The 23,095-nt window shown below is 36.8% G+C and overlaps 2 protein-coding genes and 1 pseudogene across 4 annotated transcripts; all 3 read left to right on the top strand.

Moving 5' to 3' along the window:
• The first annotated feature begins 3,389 nt into the window (after positions 1 to 3,389).
• On the top strand, positions 3,390 to 6,886 carry LOC306773404 (beta-1,3-galactosyltransferase 2-like; annotated as a pseudogene). Its single transcript has 3 exons — positions 3,390 to 3,646; positions 5,484 to 5,816; positions 6,839 to 6,886. The product of its transcript is annotated as a beta-1,3-galactosyltransferase 2-like (transcript).
• A 4,683-nt stretch (positions 6,887 to 11,569) lies between these two features.
• On the top strand, positions 11,570 to 17,698 carry LOC306772397 (beta-1,3-galactosyltransferase 2-like). 2 transcript variants are annotated; one of them, XM_079261846.1, is made up of 3 exons: positions 11,570 to 11,761; positions 13,200 to 13,303; positions 15,242 to 17,698. In XM_079261846.1, exon 3 carries the CDS (start codon positions 15,321 to 15,323, stop codon positions 16,341 to 16,343), a length of 1,023 nt encoding a protein of 340 aa, XP_079117972.1. In that variant the 5' UTR covers positions 11,570 to 11,761; positions 13,200 to 13,303; positions 15,242 to 15,320; the 3' UTR covers positions 16,344 to 17,698. The 2 variants fall into 2 exon arrangements, with proteins under 2 accessions (XP_079117972.1, XP_079117971.1); XM_079261845.1 differs by lacking the exon at positions 13,200 to 13,303.
• A 715-nt stretch (positions 17,699 to 18,413) lies between these two features.
• LOC306774350 (beta-1,3-galactosyltransferase 5-like) lies at positions 18,414 to 22,766 on the top strand. Its single transcript, XM_079264364.1, has 3 exons — positions 18,414 to 18,432; positions 20,184 to 20,239; positions 21,111 to 22,766. The coding sequence occupies exon 3, from the start codon at positions 21,116 to 21,118 to the stop codon at positions 22,097 to 22,099; it is 984 nt and encodes a 327-aa protein (XP_079120490.1). The 5' UTR covers positions 18,414 to 18,432; positions 20,184 to 20,239; positions 21,111 to 21,115; the 3' UTR covers positions 22,100 to 22,766.
• Positions 22,767 to 23,095: the final 329 nt, after the last annotated feature.

The following is a 23,095-nucleotide window of genomic DNA, read 5'->3' as shown; positions in this document are numbered from 1 at the left end:
TCCATGACCTTGTAAAGGATGTTGCTACACGTCTTCACGGGGCGGCCAGTGCCTCGGAAGAAAGCCCCACTGCAGATTACTTCAAGGAAGCTGAGCATTGCATCCTGAGATCCGCTCAAAGAGACAGTTTTCCAGATGAAGTTCAGTGTCTTTCAGCTGGGAAACCAATACACACTTCGAGTCGCTTTACACACTCTCTCCTGAACTTGATCAGTCCATGCAGCTATATATATAGCTGTATGTATATATATATATATATATATATATATATATATATATATATATATATATATATATATATATATATATATATATATATATAAAGATTATAAAAGCAGAATTGTTGTTTTTTTTGTTGTTCGTTTGTTTTGTTAGATCATTGAATTCCTGTCTGTTCACATGCAGCCGTAAGTGCTGGAAGTCCATTGATGTCATAATTCTATTCTATTATTTGTTTTGACCAAAAGTGAAAATTTGCAAAGCGATATGAAAACTTTTTACTGCTGATGTTCCTTGAACATGGTGCAGGTTTAGGCTATAACACTCTAAATATGAAGCGTGGAATCTATTGTTGTGATCGTATCTTGATTCTCTTAAATGGATGATCTTATCATCGCGGGCATGCCTGATACAGGCGAATAAGCTGTACAGACTGGATTAAAGAAACAAGGAAGCGCAGGTTGCAGCAGCCATGGGGGATCAAAAGCCAGGCTCAAGTGGAAATGGACTGAAAAGGTAAGGAGTTTCAATCAGTATGAACATAATTCAAAATTATCCTCTCTCATTAGCCCACTCAAAAGTGAACATTGAGCTAAATATAGTGTTGTCTGTATAGCTGAGAGCATGATTTTAAACTTGGGTTTGGTGAAACTGGGTGTAGCTTTGGTCTCAGGGGCTCTCAGAAGAAACTGGGAACAACAAGAGAAGCACTCGTATTACTGGTATCTATTTCTGAAATAAAATTTAACTTATTAGCCATTTCTGCCATGGTGTACTTATAACATTCTATTCTGTTTTCTTTTTGTGACACGTGCTTACACACACACACATATATACACAAAATATATATATTATATATTGACTATAAAATATGGGAAAAAATGTTTCTGGGATTTATTTATTTATCACAAATGACATGTCGACTTCAACATGACTAAACATAAATGAGAAATAATGGGAACATGTGTTTATTGCCATTTGCAAATAGTCATAACCTATTACTATGTGATATGAATTTATAAAATGATATGCCATGGATCCAGTAACACAAGTTAACCCATTTGATGTCAATGTGATGGAATTGTCGAGATGATCGTGTTTTATCAAGAAAGACAATCTGTTATAGTCTATGCACAGGAAGGAGGTGGGTGGAGTGACACATCACACTTTTAGTTTTCTTTGTAAGAGTTCATTTCCCTTTTTTGAATTTTTTTAATTGATTTTTTTTTTTTAAATTAATTTATTATTCAGTTTTTCAGGGGTTATGAGTAGACCATCAGATTTTCATGTCAGCAGTATAAAAGGTTGAGGCTACTTCAATATATGACTTTCAACACATTTCCGACCTTTCAGTTTTGGTCAGAAGACGGAAATGGCTGCCTCACACTCAGCTGGTGGAAGAAGTCCATGAAATGAAATCCAGTGGGAAAGTCCAGAACTGATTTGGAAATGGTACATACTCAGATATGATGATGATTAGTATCCATCATTCTAAACATACAAGAAACACATGTGCAGGTCAAGTGTATGCATCGTGTTTGATCGAACAGGTTCTTCTGGCCACGTCAGGATGACATCCACTGGTGCTGTTTGATGATTTTCTTGTACTCATCCCACCCCCACAGAATGTGACAAAGCATCATGTAAAAGTCTTGAAAGGAGTGTGGAACTGACTCAAAAGATGAATTCAGTTTAACAAAGGGCACATTTATGCATACAGGCACATACACATGTACAATGCAGGCACATATGCAAGAACACTGAGTCAATTGCAGCCAAAAGACTTGACACATACCCATAAACCAAACTAATTGTTGATTCTTATTTTCATTTTATAATCAGTTACAACTAGTTTATCAATGGTTAATACTGTTTTTTAAAAATATATTATAGGAACAAGAAGGAAATTACTTTTTACATGCCTCGTATAGGGCTCCGTTAGTCCTGACCACATTATACAGCTGTTGTTAACATTATTAGAAATGTTTTTTACATAACTTAATAAATTCGATTCGATCGTATTTGATTTTTATGAAAATTCTTATAATAGCAAGAGCACTTTCACTAATAGTTGCAGTTCCGAATTTATGGGAGAAAAAAATTTGGAAAATTTATTGATTTTTTTTTTCTTCTTTAAATTGTTAATTTAGTACAGGAGACATCTTAATAAAGGTGAAAATATTCATTTCTTTTTAAATTCATTTTCCTATCATTTTTAAGGGTGACGCCACAAAGTACATAATGGGGTTAAAGGATAACAGTGGCTACATCTTGAAAAATATAAATAAAAAAAATATTTTTAAAAAGTCATGCCTGAGATGGGGAAAATGCATTTTACTGTTAGTTCAACATGTCCTGAAATATATGTGGTATAAATACAAATAATATTTTAAACTTAAAAATGATAAAATATCCAAGCCCAATTTGTCCCATTCTCATGGAATGACTCGGTTGCTTCCAAGTAGCCTACATTCAGCAAATTAAACTTGCTCTACCGGGCTTGATGCTCTAAATGGAAATATTCATAACTTTACAACATTACAAGTAGGCCTATTGTTAAGCAAATTTATAAGACAAATAACTTAAATTGGTGTTCAGATGTGTGAGACATGAGTGCAGTGGTGTAATGGCTCTTCAAGAAGTGGTATACTCTCAATTGTTTTCCCTTTTTTTAAAAAATGAAAAAAGGAGCCCCCCCCTCAAACAAAAAAAACACACCATTTCATCTCTTCTCTCATTCGTTCATTGTGAACGAATGAGAGAAGCTAGTTGCTGTGTCATTTGCATTGTTTATAAAAGACAATGTGCTAAAAATTGCAAGCTAACTGAATGTCCATTGACATTATAAATCTTGCTGTGGTGTCTGCATGTGTGTACAGCTTCATCATGGACATCCGATCTTTTTTGGGGGGGGCAGATCCAGGTAAGAGTAGATCAGTGTTGATATCTCTTAATAAATCTAAAACACATTGTTTGGGTATGTACCATGAACAGCATAGAAAAGACTTCATTCATTCATTAATTAGTATCCTTTATTTTATACACACACACACATATATATATATATGTATATATATATATATATATATATATATATATATATATATATATATATATATATATATATATATATATATATATATATATATTTATATATTTTACATGAGATTATGAAACAGGATTTACAGCATCACGACTTGATCCAGAGTAACTGGACACATATGGACACATATCTTAATCTGACCATCAAAACCATGGTGACCACACACTGCCGTGAAGCAGCCTACGCCATGAAGGTTGACTCTGACATGTTTCTGAACATTGACAATCTGTTGATAATGCTACAAAAACCAGAAATCCCCAAGCTGAACTACCTGACAGGAATGATTTTCTGGAATAGCCAAGTAGTCCGTTCAAAAGACTCAAAGTGGTATGTTCCAGAGGAGCTGTTCCCTGATCCTACATACCCGTATACGCCATGGGTATGGGATATAGCTTTTCAAATTATCTTCCAGAGATTGGAATGTGCATGAAAAAGCTTGGACTTGCACCACATCACCACCCAATCTTTCCCAGTTCAAGACTTATAACACAAACTACACCCGATGTGAATACTTGACAATTATCACCTACGTTCTGTCCAGTAGTTTACCACAAGAGTTAGTGAACTACTGGACAGACTTTAAGAAGCCACACTGTTAGGATAATACATTATATAGATGTACTGAGAAATTGCTCTGGCTGGTTGAAATTGTAGATTAAGTCAGAAAACTTTCAGACTTACCAGATTTGAACATGAACAAAATATACTGTAGAATAAAATCAAGTTTTATTTTCTTTAAAAAATCTTTTTTTTTTCCTGGAGAAAATGTGAACTGTAATGTTTCTGAGGAGTTGATGAGCAGGCTACCGCTGAAATGTTTTAACATTTATATTCCTTTTCTGTTTATATGCTTTGCAACCATATTGTTATTAATTCCAATCTTGCATTTTCTTCCTTCATTTATTTCTCACAGTGTATTCATTTCTGCTTCTGCTTTTTAGATTACTGTGCATTTATGTCTCATTATATTATGTAAAGTCTGAGCAGGTCCCAGGGCCGCACAGAGGAAATATACAGCCCAGCCTGACTGCCTGGTTCTGTGTGACAATGCCGCATGTGGCCTTGGGAGGAAAATAAAGTATTTATGTAGGTAGAATCCCACAAAGTAGGTGACATTCAACAGGGCATCATTCAGGATCTTTGTTGCTTTCTTTGCTAAAAATCTCACAATCACTGATGACTGCTTTTGTTTGGTGTGGATGTAGTAACTGAGAGGATATTCCAGGTGCAAACATGCACAGCTAACAGAGGAACTGGCATGGAAGTTGTGGTAAAGTTGGCTATTTTATCATGCTGGTATGAAAGATTATTGAAGGTGATTACTGCTGCAGTATGTCCGTTTAGAACATAGTGTAATCCTCTCAAGAAAAAATCCAGGCCATTAGTTGTATAAACGTTTAATCAGTTGCCATGCAATTGTGGTTTTTGCTATTGCACGCACAAATGGAATGACAACTTAGGGGAAATCTTGAACACCTTCTGGCTTAATTTTGTGAGAAAAGTAGCGCTGTCCTCGCCTTAGGTGACCGAAAACATGCCTGATTGAAACTAAACCACATTAATTAACTCGCCAAATCGCGCCAACAGCAACAACCTGACCTTTTTAACATTGGCTGTGTTGCTCAGAGAACATTGCCTAGATCAGGGGTGTCAAACTCCAGTCCTTGAGGTCCAGTATCCAGTTGGTTTTTGTTGTTTCTCTCTACCAACACTCCTGTTTCATATCAAATGGATCCAGCAGCTTCTTGTCAACCTATGTATTAATTTCAGTCAGGTGTGTTGGAGAATGGAGACAACAAAACCTGCTGGAAACTGGCCTTTGAGGACTGGCGCCTGACACCTGTGGCGTAGATCGTTAAGAGGTAGAAGCTGATTCACTGTTCCCTTCCTCTCCCTGATCCACTGCAGTACTCTGATTCATTGCTGGGATGCATAAAGGGCAGTTCCACTGCTTTCTTGGAGACTTAGCCCACATTATAGGGCGTTTGCTTTATCTAGTTCAGGAGACCCTGTAATGTATCTCAGAAGCTGTTGATCAGAAACTAACTTGAACTAAGGTTGACTCTGACATGTTTCTGAACATTGACAATCTGGTGATCATGCTGCAAAAAACAGAAATCCCCAAGTTGAACTTCTTGAAAGGAATGATTATGTGGAACAGGCCAGTGGTTCGTTCAAAAGGCTCCAAGTGGTATGTTCCAGAGGAGCTGTTCCCTGATTCTGAATACCCAACATACACTCTGGGCATGGGCTATATCTTTTCCAACGATTTTCCACAGAAATTTGTAGAAGTCTCAAAATAAATAAAGCCTTTCAACATAGAGGATGCTTATGTTGGACTATGCATGAAAAAGCTTGGACTCGCACCCACATCACCAATCCTTCCTAGTTCCAAGGTTATAGCACAACATATGATCAGTGTGAGTACTCGAGGATCGTCACCTACATTTTTGGATCTCCACAAGAGTTGATGAACTATTGGACAGACTTTAAAGTGGAACTATTATGTGCATTTCAGGGTAATTTATTTTTATTTCTGATACCAGAAGGGCTGGAATTGATCGAGTTATTGTCACAAATCGCTTTATTTACTTCAGATTGACCCTCTCTGTAGGCTGTCAGATCAGCCTGTGGGCAAAACGAGTGGATTGAGACTCTTCTGCATTAAGCCCCGCCTCCTGCCACCGCGTTACATCGGGAGCGCGCACCACAACTACTTTCATCGTCATTGTAACATCTCATAAACAGAAGGATTAGGCTAATATGAACTCACAAAGAAAAAAAAAAATACAATGTCAACACATAGCATACAGCCCTACATGTTGGAACCTGAATCAGATCCTGAAAGCAAAGTGGAAAACAGCAACCCACAGCAAGGAATGCAGCAGGATGTCTCTCTTTGGTAAACTCACCAGCCATCGTTGGAAATAACTTTATCTGACGTTTTCCACCCGCCTGATGTATTTGTACATGCCCTTGTTAACCAGTAGAAGGTAACCAATCACCGAACCTTATCCCCCGGGACGTCACAAGGATTTACAAGTCGAAAAAACTCTCTAAAACGACGCGTTTTTTGTCGCTATGGAAACCGAATGGAGAGTGTGCTGGAACTCAAACTCAAACATGCGTTTAGGTGATAAGAAACAGTGCCGTTCTCATGTCTGATGAGGATTCAACACTGTAACACTGTAGAAAGCTCAGAAAACTTGAAATACCATAATAGCACCCCTTTAAGAAGCCTGGACCACACTGATGAGATAATGTATCATATAGATGTATACTGAAAACTTGATGGAGCTAATTTAGCTACAGATTGAACTGTAAATGAGCATGTTATTAGGGTTCCAGGATTTTGAAGGTGAACAAAATGCGCTATACAACTATCACAAAACTTTTTATTTTTTAAATTTGTTCCAACTTCTGGAGACAGATGGAAAAGGTAATGACTGAGCTAGTGACTAATGCTGTTAGGATTTTATTGTTATACCCCTCTCTGTGTTCTAATGCTGTTTTCAGATGATGTACAAAGGCAGCCTGACTCATTGTAACAGTGACACCAGTTGAACAATATATGGTCTCATAAAATACATGAAAGGTATCATGTGGTAGAAAAAAGGTGTTATGTTGGTTGTCGTCAGAGCACGGAGGATGATTTTTAGGAGGATGATTTAATTATCTGTCATGTTGTAAATAAAACGATCATTAAAGCCAAAATGAATAATTATTATTGAAGAACTGATGTTTTGTATTTCACTTTGTAGAAATCCAAGCATGAAAACATGATTTCTCTGTTTCTCATATCAAACTTGAAATACAGCAGTCCAAACATCACTGAAGCTGTGGTATAAACAGGTATGCCACGCTTTGTACTCTTCCTATGGCTCATAACTTCCTTGGGAACTTTGGAAAGTCAAAATAGAAAACATTATATGTCACCAACATCATGTTCCTCTTAAAGAGGGCTCATGGCACATGAAAACATGGGAATATGAAGAGAGGAGGGTGCCTGGTCTGTTACATTGGGGGATGTCTGTGGGATGTCCTTTGTTTTCTGTGCAGATGTAACAGATTGTCTAGATAGAATCTGTGGTTGGATTGCATTGTTTTGTATCTCCATTTCCTGTTTTTCCCCCCTTTTCCTTTCTGTTCTCTTTCCATCTTATTCCTGTTCCGATCTGATCAAACCCAGCAGTAATTTATACATTTTGTAAAACAATTATTCAAAATAAACAAAACTTAATAAGAATTGAGGGGACATTCATACCTATAAAGCACCTATTGCCGAAGCAAATTTGCTTAGCATAGCACAACAGTCACAATTATTCTGCTTGCTATACTGCTGGACAGACAAGTTAAAAGAAAAAAATGGATATTTGCAGAGGTTCATTTATTCCCACACTTACCACTGATGCAATACTAAAATTAGAGTTGTGACATAATTTAAATACTTTAATACTGATCTTTTTTTTTTTTTTTTTTTTTTAAATCGAAAACAACTAAAATGATTACCTTTGGTCACTAGCAAAAACCAAAAAGAAAAATAATTCAAACCACCAACCACAGAAACATCAATGTTGTTGGAGTGAAACATTTGTAGCTTATTGTAAGAAACTGACATGCTATGCTGTTAACAATGAGCACAATGTAACATCTAGTGGTGGAGAAAGCTCATTATAGTGGAGATGTGGCTGATCCGGTCCTGTGATCGCCTGGCGACCTCTTCAGGGTGTATCCAAACTCTTGCCTGCTGATTGCTGGGATAGGCTCCAGTTTCCCCTTTAAGAGGGTTTCTCTGCAACCCTTAATTGGAGTAAGTAGTAAAGAAAACGAATTAACACATTGCCTTGGCTACTAGCTCTTAAAAAAACTGAACAATATTTTATTGACCCATAGTCATTAGAGCACTGTCGGCCGTGACCCCCATGCTGGAGAAGTGGCTTCAACAGATGCCGGGAGAAATGTCAGACATCTCCATAGTTCTAGGAACAACTAACCTACTGTGTAGGATCCTCAAACTGGCAGGACTCTGGTAGAGGACCAGAGTTTGAAATTAACAGCCCCAGATACCCAGAGGAAATTGGAGGTTGGGTAAGGGAAGAGAGGGAAAATGAAGGATGGTCGCATCAATATAGCCCACATCCAGTCGTACAGAGTACATTATTAAAAACATAACTTGGACAAGGGTACTGTGATGGAGGCAGTTACCTGGTGCAGAGGGAAAGTGCTTTATCACCATCTAGTGTCTGTCTGTGCACACCACTGGTCATACCCCAGTAAACTTTTTTGTTCCTGACCACACCTCCCTTGCTTTTTTTCTGTTGCGCCTGACCTTCTAAATTCTTTCTGTAGTCCCCCCTGCACTTCTTAATCTTAGTTTTGTGCTTAATTTATATTGTCTTCAATAAAACTGTGATTCCCTCCCTGAATGCTTTCTATTTTATGTTTAGGAGCTTGTCAGGTCATTGGTTAGATATTTGTTTTTGGAGAAGCATCTTGTTGTTCCTGTTGAGACAATGCTGTCCACTATGATGATGCATATTTTAATTTAATTCAGATGTATAGATTTGTCTCTGTTGATGGAATTGTTTAATGAACTTGCACTGAATAAAAGAGCTGAGGTGAAGCAACTAAGTGGTCGAGTAATAGAACTTTCTTCTCTAACATGTGGAAAAAACACAGAAAATACTCAATGATCTAAGGACACCCAACAGTATCCCAGACTTATTATCAGTGGAGTTTCCAGATTGATTCTTTTCATCAACAATAGATTATATATTCCTGGACATGTTAAGGTAAAGTAAAGGATCTGCTATGCTGACAGTCTGACTTAGACTATATTATGTAGCATGGGAGTTTGCCCAAATTGTCACCATTTCTGTGTGGGTACCACCATGTGCAGATAACCCTTAATACCAAATAGTGTTGTCTTATTGTTTCCCTCTGCTACCTCAGTGCTACTGGCTATTATTTTGTAATTACATTGCATTGCCGAGGTATTGCTTCTATTTTACCAAAACTAATATCTGACAAGTATTACAAAGACAAGTTAAGCAGACAACTTGCTATGTCAGAGAAGTCCTCAGAACCCACTGCTCTGAATGTCTAGATGTGTTCCTTCTCCAGTGCTATTCAACATTTCATATAGTCCGTTGCCAGGATGTTAACGAGCAACTGATTTTCAGGTGGTAAAGTATGATTACCTCTAAGATATGCAGGGTGTGGGTCTTGAGGACCAGAATTGAGAAACAATGCTCTAAAGTTCTGTTCTGCCTGCAACTTCCTGCTTACAAGCTGGAAGGAAACTCAAATAGTGTTTCCTGTCAGCTACAGCTCCATACAGTTCCTTTAAAAGGGCGAATAGAAAAAGAAACAATCTAAACCTGTAATGCAGTGTCTTCTTTTTTTTTTTTTTTTTATAACCATTTTAAGGTAAAGATGACCCCTTACATTTTATATGTATATATATATATATATATATATATATATATATATATATATATATATATATATATATATATATATATATATATATATATATATATATATATATATATATATATATATATATATATATATATATATATATATATATATATATATATATATATATGAACTTACACCCCAATACAATCTGTAAGTGTAATAGGCTACCAAGCATCAGTTTCCCAGTGAATATAAACATGCTGATAATTACGCTTTATTAACCTTTCAGAACGCACAACAAATTAGTTAACAAAACAGTTGCCAATAAAGCACTCAAAATTATTCAAAAACTGTATCACAAAATATAATATACAAAATGTTTGTCGTGGGGATGCTGGAGGTGTGGACCCAAATACAGAGACTCCAGGCGGGGATGCAGAATGAAGCAGGTTTATTTCCAGAGGCAGGGACACAGGAGACATGGGACACAGGGGACTAAGTAAACACAATGAACCGGAAAAGGAGAACAGAAAACTAAGGGTATAAATACACGGGGACCAAACAAGAAACATGTGAAACTAATTAACAGAACAAGGCCAAACAAGACAAGGAACAAAACAGGAAACCAGAACACACATCATGACTATGTTAATGCTATAGATGTTAGCACATAGTTCAAGGTACTCCCTTTTATCATTAGTTTTTATGTAAATAGTTCACAGTGGAGGTAATGAAATAAAGACAATATTTTTGGCCACACAGTTTCATCAGGGTTTAATTATTAAATTAAAGTATAAGAAGTGACATAGCTGATATACTTTTACATTAGCAAGAAGTGAATAAACACACGAATCCACACCAGGGTGTAGCTGTTCCATAATACTTGTTTACTTTTTTGTTTTTATTCTTTTTTTTCTCTTCCTGAACTGGGCTCCGGATGGCTTTTCTTTTCCTTTTTAATCTTCGTTCTTCATTCAGAACTTGACTCAACTTACAACCTGGTTTCTTTGGCGTAACCCGTGAGCGTCCTCTGCTTATTCTGCATTAATGCGCAACATTTTTTACATGTCTCGCAACAACAAAAACCTGAGCATGAAAACTGCGTTTATTTATTACTGTGTATGAGTAGGCTAAGTGTATAAAACCAAAACTGTATTGAAACATTAAGCATTTATTTTGGGTCTAGATAGTATTTTCTTTGTGGACTGGAATTAGGAGGAAATGAAATATTTTCTTTTGCTTTCTTTTGCGTGTGCACCCACACATACTTCCCATGTTGCCCATATGATAACCGCTACTGCTTTTATGTGGGGGTCTCATTTTTGTACCCGAACGTTACAAACGCGTCTATTTTTTAAAAAAAAATTTTTTTATGACAGTTTAAATCAACCGGCTATGTAGTCGTCGTCACAGAAAACCTAAAAGAGGTTTCGACATTGGTAACCTGTTTTACGCAATCGGTATCTGATCAATAAATGTATTATTTGGAGTCTAGTTTGCCTGTCAGCCTGATTCCATGTGGTATGGTCCGGACAAACAAGGAAACCTATCAGGACAGAATAAAGATTATAAAAGCAGAATTTGTTGTTTGTTTTTTGTTGTTTGTTTGCTTAGTTAGATAATTGAATTCCTGTCTGTTCACATGAAGCTTTAAGTGCTGGATGTCCATTGATGTCATAAATGTATTGTATTATTTGTTTTGACCAAAAGCGAAAGTTTGCAAAGCGATATGAAAACTTTTTACTGCTGGGGTGCACCCACCCTTATCACAAGTCCCCACTCCCATTCCTCCCACCCCTGTGGCGCAGGTTTAGGCTACAACACTGTAAATATGAAGTGTTGAATGCATTGTTTGTGATCGTATTTTGATTCCATTAAACGGGTGATCTTATTATAGCGGGCATGCCTGATACAGGCGAATAAACTGTACTGGCCGGATTAAAGAAACAAGGAAGCGCAGGTTGCAGCAGCCATGGGGGATCAAACGACAGGCTCAAGTGGAAATGGACTGAAAAGGTAAGGAGTTTCAGTCAGTATGAACATAATTCAAAATTATCCTCTCTCATTAGCCCACTCAAAAGTGAACATTGAGCTAAATATAGTGTCGTATGTATAGCTGAGAGCATGATTTTAAACTTGGGTTTGGTGGCTGTGGTCTCAGGGGCTCTCAGAAGAAATTGGGAACAACAGGAGAAGTGCTCGTATTACTATCATTTATTTCTAAATTAAAATTTTACTTATTAGCCATTTCTGCCATGGTGTACTTATAACATTCTATTCCGTTTTCTTTTTGTGACACGTGCCTACACACACACACACACACACACACACACACTATATATATATATATATATATATATATATATATATATATATATATATATATATATATATATATATATATATATATATATATATATACTTTATATTGACTATAAAATATGAGAAAAAAATTTCTGGGATTTATTTATATCTCACAAATGACACGTCAACTTTAACATGACTAAACATAAATGAGAAATTATGGGAGCATGTGTTTATTGCAATTTGCAAATAGACATATCCTATTGATATGAATTTATAAAACGATGTGCCATAGACCCAGTAACACAAGTTAACTCATTTAATGTCAATGTGATGGCGTTGTCGAGATTATCGGGTTTTATAGCTTCACTTCTAAAATGAAGACAATCCGTTATGCACAGGAAGGAAGTGGGTGGAGTAACAGATCACACTTTAATTTTCTTTGTAAGAGTTAACTTCCCTTGTTATTTATTGATTTCTTTATTTTATTATTATTTTTTCTTCATTTATTTTTCAGTTTAGCAGGGACAATGAGAAGACGATTAGATGTTCATGTCAGCAGTATAAAAGATTAAGGCTACTTCAATAGCAGGGTGACTTTCAACATGTATTGAGATAGTTGCTTCCAAGTATACATTCAGCAAATTGAACTTGCTCTCCCGACCATGACTAAATGGAAATATTCATTACTTTACAGTATTAGGAGTAGGCCTATTGTTAGAACAAATAGCTTAAACTGGTGTTCAGATGTGTGAGACGTGAGTGCACTGGTGCAATGGTTTCCCAAGAAGTGGTATATCATAATTAGATAGTTTTCTTTAAACATGTAGGTTCCAGTCTGTCCATATTTGATGTGTTATTAAATTACAAGTTTAATTAATGACAAAAGAAAAAAACACTTTTTTTTAGGCAAACATTTAAGAAGGGTCTTTGTCATTAATTAAACTTGTGATTTAATAACACATCAGATATTCACAGACTGGAACCTACCTACATGTTTAAAAAAAACTAATTATGATTGTAGTTTTTTTTTTTTTTTTAGTTAATTTATTTTGAAAATATTGAAACTCTTACATATTCCACCGTTAAAAGATGTAATTCTCAGTGCACACTGGTAGTAAAGTTGTACTTTTTCTACTTTTTTTGACAGTGAAACTGAGCACACACCCAAATCCAGCACAACCCTGACCCACAGTAGCATCTCCACTGTGCACTCCATGGTTCAGTGGGTTGAACATCTATAAGCTACAGTTGGTATGAAAAGCTCATGTCTGTCAAACCGATACAGGAAAGCACACCCTCAAGTGGAACATTCATTCATTTCTTTCTTTCTTTATTTCAAAAAAAGAAAAGAGAAAAGTTAGAACATGTAGAGCTCAAGAATGTAAACAGCATGCACAGTCAACATGATCACAGATGCAAGCACCAGAAAGGTGTGTGTGTGTGTGGAGGGTTGGTGGATCAGACAGACATGGAGTTGAGAGGGACTGCGTCTATTAATCAGTCACAGTAAATAAGTGCAAATCCCTATAGTGATGCAACTTTAAATTCCTAACATATTTTTGCGACCCGATCGCTTAATAAATGTATTAAATGTTTCTTGTTTCTGCAGCTGAGTTGCAGGTTGTCTCATAGGTTCCTGTGTCACAGACTTTTGACAATCCTACAATACTGATCTTCATCTAATTTCACCTCAATCGACTATAAAGTTGCTATATATAGTTAAACTTTAGTTTTGCTTTCCTCGTTCTTCCTTGTTCTTTGGATAAGTTCGTCCAGTTTTCATTAAGTGTCTTTAGTAGAAACTGGAGAAACTGCAGACTTTAACATCTTCAGTCATGACTTCTGTTGATGGGATATCTGACACTCTTCCTATGTTTCCAGTGTTCTGTTACCAAGTATGTTGTTCTTGAACCTTGAGGCCCAGCCAGTCAGTTATGGTTTGATTTTGTTCTTTTAACCTCAACTTCCTGTGAATAAAATGAAAAAGAATGAGATAAAAACAATATTTGAAACATGAACAAATTTTAAAATTTAGGCTGTCGTCTCCATAGCTTTAGTAACTAATGTTCTTTATGACACGTGCCAGGGGAAACATGCACATGTTACACACATGTAGGTAAACCACAAGTAATTCTTGCATAATCAGATGTAAAGTTCTTGAAACAAAGTGTTTCCTGTTCACTAGGTGTGTTTTGAATCAGTTTACTACAGTGCCAGAGAGGCCCACTCAGCATTCCAGTTGTTTGACAAATATACTGCGGGCTACTGTATCAAATCCAGTACCACAATACGTGAAACTAACACTGACATTTTTCCACTATCTGTAAGTGAATCTTTGTTATTATTCACTTTGGTCACAGCAATCTCAGTGCTGTGTTGCTGTCTAAAACCTGACAGTAATAGCAGTTATATTTAATTGTTAAAGTCTAATTTAGCTAATGAAAAAAAAGCTTTTTCAGTTATCTTACATAAAAGTGGACAATTTGAGATGGGCCTAGTGTTTCATTTGTGTCTTATCTAGACTGTCCCTTGTCAGCAGAGGCGCGGTTGCAATTGAAATTAATCGAGATTAACTACAAAGACTCAAATTAATTAAATTTTTTTAAATCAGTCAGTCGATCTATCTGTGTATCTATCTATCTATGTATTTGTCTATATATATATATATATATATATATATATATATATATATATATATATATATATATATATATATATATATATATATATTGTGGGCTGCACGGTGGCACAGTGGTTAGCACTGTGGCCTCACAGCTAGAAGGTCACTGGTTGGAGAGGGGTTTGGTCAGTGGCCTTTCTGTGTGGAGTTTGCATGTTCTCCCCGTGTATGCGTGGGTTCTCTCCGGGTACTCCGGCTTCCTCCCACCATCCAAAGACATGCATGTTAGGTTAATTGGTTACTCTAAATTACCCCTAGGAATGAGTGTGAACATGAGTGGTTGTTCGTCTCTCTGTGTGGCCCTGCGATGGACTGGCAAGCTGTCCAGGGTGTACCCTGCCTGTCGCCCAAAGCCAGCTGGGATAGGCTCCAGCTTCCCCGCGACCCTGAATTGGATTAAGCGGTTTAGAAAATGGATGGATGGATGGATATATGTATTGTTAACAACATTGAGTAAGAAAAATGTTTGCGATGTACTCACCAGTTTTAATTTTTTTTTCTCTTTGTAGACGACCAATTGAGAGCCAGTGCCTTCGGAAGAAGCCCTTGTTCCACTCCTGGTTCAAGTTCCTGCTTGTGCTTAGTCTGATGTTCTTCAGTTTGTGTTTTGCCCTGTCTAACAATTCACTGTCATGGTTGGACAGACTGCTCCGACATTACAATTGTTTTTTTAACAAGACCTATCAAGTTAATGCTCCTGCTTATAAAGTTTCTCCAAAGCACAAAGTTATTCTTCGCGAGATCTACAAAACCACAGACCCTCCCACTGTGCGACCTCAAAGTATCCAGTACCACCAAGCCTATCCATTAAACTACCATTTCATTTTGGATAACCCAGAGGTTTGCAAAAAAGAAACCCCTTTCCTGATCCTGATGGTTCCAGTAGCACCAAGTAACATTCAAGCTCGGGATGCAATCCGTCAGACATGGGGCAAAGAAAAGCTGGTTCAGGGGCAGGTGGTAGTCACTCTGTTTATGTTGGGTCTCTCTGGTGAAGATAATCATGAGAAGCTGAAACAGGAGAATTTAAAGCATCACGACTTGATCCAGAGTAACTTCATGGACACATATCTAAATCTGACCATCAAAACCATGGTGATCATGGACTGGTTGGCCACACACTGCCATAAAGCAGCCTACGCCATGAAGGTTGACTCTGACATGTTTCTGAACATTGACAATCTGGTGATCATGCTACAAAAACCAGAAATCCCCAAGCTGAACTACCTGACAGGAATGATTTTCTGGAACAGCCAAGTAGTCCGTTCAAAAGACTCAAAGTGGTATGTTCCAGAGGAGCTGTTCCCTGATCCTACATACCCACCATACGCCATGGGTATGGGATACATCTTTTCAAATGATCTTCCAGAGAAATTTGTAGAGGTCTCAAAACTGATAAAACCATTCAACATAGAGGATGCTTATATTGGAATGTGCATGAAAAAGCTTGGACTTGCACCCACATCACCACCCAATCCTTCCCAGTTCAAGACTTATAACACAAACTACAACCGCTGTGAATACTCGACAATTATCACCTACATTCTTGGATCTCCACAAGAGTTGGTGAACTATTGGACAGACTTTAAGAAGCCTGGACCACACTGTTAGGGTAATACATTATATAGATGCACTGAGAAATTGCTCTGGCTAGTTGAAGTTGTAGACTTACTAGATTTGAACATGAACAAAATATACTGTAGAATAAAATCAAGTTTTATTTTCTTTAAAAAATCTTTTTTTTTTTCCTGGAGAAAATGTGAACTGTAATGTTTCTGAGGAGTTGATGAGCAGGCTACCGCTGAAATGTTTTAACATTTATATTCCTTTTCTGTTTATATGCTTTGCAACCATATTGTTATTAATTCCAATCTTGCATTTTCTTCCTTCATTTATTTCTCACAGTGTATTCCTTTCTGCTTCTGATTTTTACATTGCTGTGTGCATTTCTGTCTCATTATATTTTGTAAAGTCTGAGCAGGTCCCAGGGCAGCGCAGAGAATTATGCAGCCCAGCCTGACTGTTCTGTACAGCAATGCTGCATGTGGCCTTGGGAAGAAAATAAAGGATTTATGTAGGTAGAATCGCACAAAATAGGTGACATTCAACAGGGGATTGTTCAGGATCTTTGTTGCTTTCTTTGCTGAAAATCTCCCAGTCACTGATGACTGCTTTTGTTTGGTGTGGATGTAGTAACTGAGAGGTTGTTCCAGGTGCAGACTTGCACAGCTAACAGAGGAACTGGCATGGAAGTTGTGGTAAAGTTGGCTGTGTTGCTCAGAGAACATTGCCTCGATCAGGGGTGTCAAACTCCAGTCCTTGAGGTCCAGTATCCAGTTGGTTTTTGTTGTTTCTCTCTACCAACACACCTGATTCATATCAAATGGATCCAGCAGCTTCTTGTCAAATTATGTATTAATTTCAGTCAGGTGTGTTGGAGAATGGAGACAATAAAACCTGCAGGAAACTGGCCTTTGAGGACTGGCGTCTGACACATGTGGCCTAGATTGTTAAGAGGTAGAAGCTGATTCACTGTTCCCTTCCTCTCCCTGATCCACTGCAGTACTCTGATTCATTTCTGGGATGCATAAAGGGCAGTTCCACTGCTTTCTTGGAGACTTAGCCCACATTATAGGGCGTTTGCTTTATCTAGTTCAACTAACTGAATAAAATTACTAATTTTTTTCACAAAAATTACAGGAGGCCCTGTAATGTATCTCAGAAGCTGTTAATCAGAAACTAATTTCAGTAACTTTATTTACATAATGCATACAGAAAAGTAAAAATGAGATGCAGGAATATATATGTTTGGGGATTAGATAAAGGATGAAAATTCAAGATTGTAAATAGTGAGGATGTATTGTAACTTTTTATTAAAAAAAGTGTCACTATTTCTTTTACGGTCCAACCAGAGGCTGAAACAAAAAGGGAAATAGGCACAGGGTAGTTCAATTTCAAAATAGAGTACATTAACGAAAAATAAATAAACCGTGTAAAAAAAAAAAAAAAAAGAAAAAAGAAAAAAAAAAGTGTAATAAAATAAAAAAGACAGAAATAAATTATTTGGGGATGAAATGTGATAATGTGAAAGAAAAAAAATTCAGGCATAGAAATAAATGGGTGTTGGATGTGTGTGTTGGATGTGTGCAGGTTGTTTATGTGTACACACGTCTATACAACTATGTGTCTGAATATGTGACAGTGGTAAAGTAATGGTCATGGAGACTTGATGGAAAAGGATGGGTGTGTGGTTGTATGTGTGTGTGTGTGTGTGTGGGGGGGGGGGGGGGGGGGCTTTTTACCGTAAAGCACTTTAAGCTGCATTTTATGTAGGATAAAGTGTTCTCTAATTAAAACTTGCCTATTTACAGGCAGTACCACGGTACTAATACCTGCAACTGTGACAGACAACTTAAAAAAGGCTAATTCTCACTATAAACTGATAGCCTCCGCCCAAAAGTACACAACAGTTCAAATAGGAAGTAAGACATTTACAAGCTCTGGGCGGTGGGCTGTCTGAACTTGTTGAATGGGTAAGATATTCAAGACGGACGCCACATGTTGCGTTGAGCTCAAATAAGTTCGTCTCTCGCATTAGAAATGACAATGGAGAAAAGAGAAGGTGCCTTCCGCAAGAAAACATTGGTTGGCAGATTTACCTTCATGACTACTTAATGCACTCCTCGATTTGTGTTTTCAGGTAAACATTAGAATACAAAGTCAAAATTTTACGCCTTTGTTTCACTTATACGCTAGCAGAACACCAGTTTGCTGCTTGAGATTCCTGGTTAATATAACGTTGTTTCACCTTAACTCAAATTTTCCTCGACTCGGAACTAAATATATATAAAAGGCTACTGCAACCAGCTGAGTTTAAATATTGAATTGTGGGAAATGAAAGCTTTCAATACATTCGAATAGACGTGTTTAGTTTTTTCCCCTTCACTTTCGCTATCCTTCCTCTTACAGTTGTGGAAACATTCACACTGCAGGCTTAGCATAGGCCAATGCTTACAAGTTACTGGCTTTATTGGCCTGTTCCTAGTTTTCCAACCATATGTATTAGCTTATACTATCACGAAGATACTTGTATTTAATATTTGTCACACTAAGTTAAGAGACCAGCGTGTTCTGTGACTCCAGGAGACGCTGTAGCTTTTTATACCGAAGGGTACCAGCTTGAATCGGCCTCTGATCAGTATGTTTGATGGTGCGTTCAATTTATACGGATTTTCTAACTTCCCAGTTGGAAATAGGCTACAACAACAACGGTCTGCGTACACACACGGACATAAGAGTAGCCCGCCTTCGACATTTCACTAATAAACATTCTTTTTTTTTTTTTTTTTCATCTAAACGCGATTGTGTTAAACGTCAAACTTGGTCACATGTAGACTAATTTTTGTATATTGTGTCCATGTTTTAAAAACTAATGCAATGTTTGCAGCAGGTGTTGCTGCTGACAACAAAAGCATAAAGTAACGTGCTTTGCCTGTTAATCCCTCTCCATTACCTGTTCATAATCCAAAATATTCCTTTTATTTCCATTGCCTAATACAGGATTATTTTCAGTAATTATGTTGCGAATGATATAAGTGAAGATAACTATTCGCAACTGCTCTACATCAATATTGTCATGACACAAATAAAGTTTGACTTGCTTACTAAAGTGCAATCATCAGCGTCACAGAAATGTTATTTAACCACAAAATGAGAATTCCAGTTATTTAATCTACTTAATGAGTGCTTTGGTGTAACCTCAATGCAATACGAAACAAAACAAATAGAAATAATTATTAAGATGACATCTTACACTGTGACCATGCCTCTCCACTTGTCTCTTCATATCCTTCTGCTTCTCTCTTTACTGCCAGTCAGGCTCATTTCTGTCACGGAACTAAATTAACATTTTGAAACCACTTGCGACAAAATGCGTCCATTAAAAGTTTTGCTTTAAAACACAAAAGATAAACATTTCTTGATAGTACATAATTATGCCTATGTTGTAATAACAATTTATATGTGCTCAATATAAATTGCAACTGCATATGATTTGTTATATTATAGAAAATGTTCATTTTTGTTATCATTGTTTTTCTCATTTCAATTGAAATTGTTGAAATTATTGTCTATTTTTCAGGGATCTGAAAAAAAATGGCTTTTTATGTGTGTATAATATTATGTGAATAATAGATAAATAACAGATAAACACTTCATAATTAAACATTATGAATTTGAAACATGAAAAACTAAATTAATTATGTAGCTCAAGTCACAGCTGAGTACTAAAACTCACTTGCTGTGATCCTGACCTTTCTAAACTGGAGATATGCATATATATATATATATATATATATATATATATATATATATATATATATATATATATACATATATTTGAAGCATTTTTAATCTGAATTTAACATTTTGTTTTTAATTGCCTTTGTGCAGCTGATGTGGACATTTTTTCACAAGGTTTTGCTGGAGAACAGTTTACGAAGGCACAGGTACGTACACTGTGACATACACATTACCTACTGCTTGGTCCAGAAATACACTGACACACAGCATCAAACACTGATTATTGACACTGACAGTTTAGTCATTTTTTGCAGTCAACTATTCCATCCATCCATCTTCTGCCGCTTACTCGGGGTCAAGTCGCAGCGGCAGCAGCCTAAGAAGGAAGCCCAAACTTCCCTCTACCCGGCCACCTTTTCCAGATAATCAGATGAATGTAGATTAAAAAAAGCAATTCCCACTTTTTATTGGGGCATGTTGACATGCAAAATAAACAGAGGAATCTTTTTATATTAAAAAAAAACATTTTAAATCTATTTTTTTGTGGGGGCCCTAATGCATTTGATACCCTGCCCCAGAGACAGGTTATACCCTGAAAAAGCAGCTTGCTACAGCACCAAACCATAGATGTGGATTGAACAAAAGGGTATTGAAAATTGACAGATGGAACCTCTAAACTAAAGTCAGGAGGGCCCGTAATTTATAAAAAGAATATAATTAAATAGTATGATCCCTATTGAGAACTTGGTATCAATGAAATGTATAAAGAAAAAAGATTTGATCAAGGAATTAACCTTTTGCATACTGATTTTGAGGGTTTTTGTGACAGTTTCACTTCAGAATAGAGCTGATTGTGCAGATATTAACCAGATGTGTTCTCCATACCCTTTAATGTTTTAGAGGTGACTTTGTGTTCTTTGGTGATCTGATTTTTTGTCCTAAATTAGATTGTGTGTTATTGAAGTTATTAAAATGCCAATATACAGAAAATCAACATGAATTCCACTGGTAGTGGTGATTGAACACATTCCCCAAATGATTTGGTATTTTGCTAACATGTGTCTCTTTTCTTTGCAGTTGAAATGGATCACAGAAAATGCCAAAGAAGCATTGTGATTTGCATCATGGTTGCAGTGACGGTCTTTATCATATATCATGACCCTGACCTACAATCAGAGTTCTGGTATGCTCACCCTAATGGTCGATCCCGAACTACAAAATTATCAGAGCATTACTGTGTGGCCTATCCAGGGAATTATAAATTTATCATGGATGAAACACTTACGTGTAAGAGCACAACTCCTTTCCTGATCCTGATGGTTCCTGTTGCACCGTCTGACATTGCTGCCCGAGATGCCATCCGAAATTCATGGGGAAAGAAGAAGGTTGTTCTTGGTCAGCCTGTTGAGACTCTGTTTGTGTTGGGTGTACCTGGAGGAAATGATGCTGAGCAGCAGCAGCAGAAACTCAAGGAGGAGAATAAGAAGTATCGTGACCTCATTCAGTGCAATTTCCAGGACAGCTATCGCAATTTGACCATCAAGACCATGGTCATACTGGAGTGGGTGGCTCAACACTGTACCAGTTCTACTTATGTTGTAAAGATTGACTCGGATGTGTTACTTCATGTAGAGAATTTGGTTAAATTGTTGATACATCCCAGCACAGCCAAACAAAACTACATGACAGGTTTGATATGGTGGCATAGCCCAGTTATTAGAAACCCATTCAACAGGTTCTACATGCCAAGATTTGTCATTCCTGAGCCAGAATACCCCCCTTATGCACTGGGTATGGCCTATGTCATGTCTTTAGACCTCCCTAAGAAAATGTTGGATGTGTCATCTCAAATCAAACCTATCTACCTTGAAGATGCCTACCTGGGTATGTGCCTAAAGCGTCTGGGGCTTTCTCCGACCGACCCTCCTAAGGACACAATGTTTGTCATTAACCCTTGGTTTTCTCTCAGCGATTGTAGTCTCTCAAAAGTAATTGCTGTGACAACAAAAAGCAATTCACAGTTGTTGTGGTACTGGCAGAGGATCATACAGGGTGCTCAGTGCTGAAGTCAGCAATTGAAGAGAAAAGTTTTGAACCTTGGTTTAAAATGGCTGATAGTTTCATCAGATCTGGGGTTTTCTGGCAGTTTATTCCATATAAGACAAGCATGAAAGCTGAATGCCGCATCTCCATTTTTAGTTCTGACTCTGGAACATAAAGTAGATTTAACCTTGATGACTTTAAGGATCTGATTGGTTCATAAACCAGAAGATCCTGAAAGTATTTTGGGCTTAAACCACTTAGTGTTTTTAAAACTAACAGCAGGATTTTGAAGTAAATTCTTTGACACACAGGAAGCCAGTTAAAAATCTGGAGTTATATGATACACTTTCTTGGTCTTTCTGAGGACTCGTGCTGCAGCACTCTGGACTAACTGCAGCTGTCTGATGGACTATTTAGGGAGACTTGTAAGGACAACATTACAGCAGTCTAGTCTACTAAAGATAAGTGCACGGACAAGTTTTTCTAAATCATGCTGATGCATCAGTCTTATAGAACATAGAAGGAAAGCTACTTTACCAGTATCTTCTTTCATATTAGTTTTATGGCGCCTTCTCTGTATCAAATCAACTGTTAATTCCTCACATTGCAACTTATATTTCTAGCCTTCCAGCTACTTCAGTTTTTTCTCTATTTATTTTTTTTAATTTCTTTTTAAAATTTATTTTTAATTCACCCTGTACTGCGCTGTAATGCTTTAACATTTTGTATACAGCGCTTTAAACAGTCTTGTATATAAAGTGTGTTACACAATAAACTTGCCTTACCTTTAGGTGAAAATCATTATTAAAAATTATTTTTCTTTCCAGTAAGTTCAAAGTGTTTCTAATACCATTCCTGCAAGGTTTGTCAAACAAAACAGTGTTTAAGGTTTGTGTTGAAAAACTGTGTTCAGATTTATCTGTGCTGATTGCTTTAGTCCTTTGACAAATAACCATGTGTCTGTTAGGTCACTTGTAACAATAAAAAATAAGGTACTCCTGCAGTGATTAAAAAAAAAA

Source organism: Telmatherina bonti (genome assembly GCF_933228915.1).
Source record: "Telmatherina bonti genome assembly, chromosome: 3".
Lineage (NCBI taxonomy): Eukaryota > Metazoa > Chordata > Actinopteri > Atheriniformes > Telmatherinidae > Telmatherina > Telmatherina bonti.
This window is presented reverse-complemented; position numbering and strand designations above follow the sequence as displayed.

Excerpts from the sequence above, each read along its gene's own strand:
- LOC306772397 (XM_079261845.1), top strand. The coding sequence starts at position 11,718 with ATGGGGGATCAAACGACAGGCTCAAGTGGAAATGGACTGAAAAG. Across the intron at positions 11,762-15,241 it reads AGTGGAAATGGACTGAAAAG|ACGACCAATTGAGAGCCAGT; the intron begins GTAAGGAGTTTC and ends TTCTCTTTGTAG.
- LOC306774350 (XM_079264364.1), top strand. The coding sequence starts at position 21,116 with ATGGATCACAGAAAATGCCAAAGAAGCATTGTGATTTGCATCATGGTT.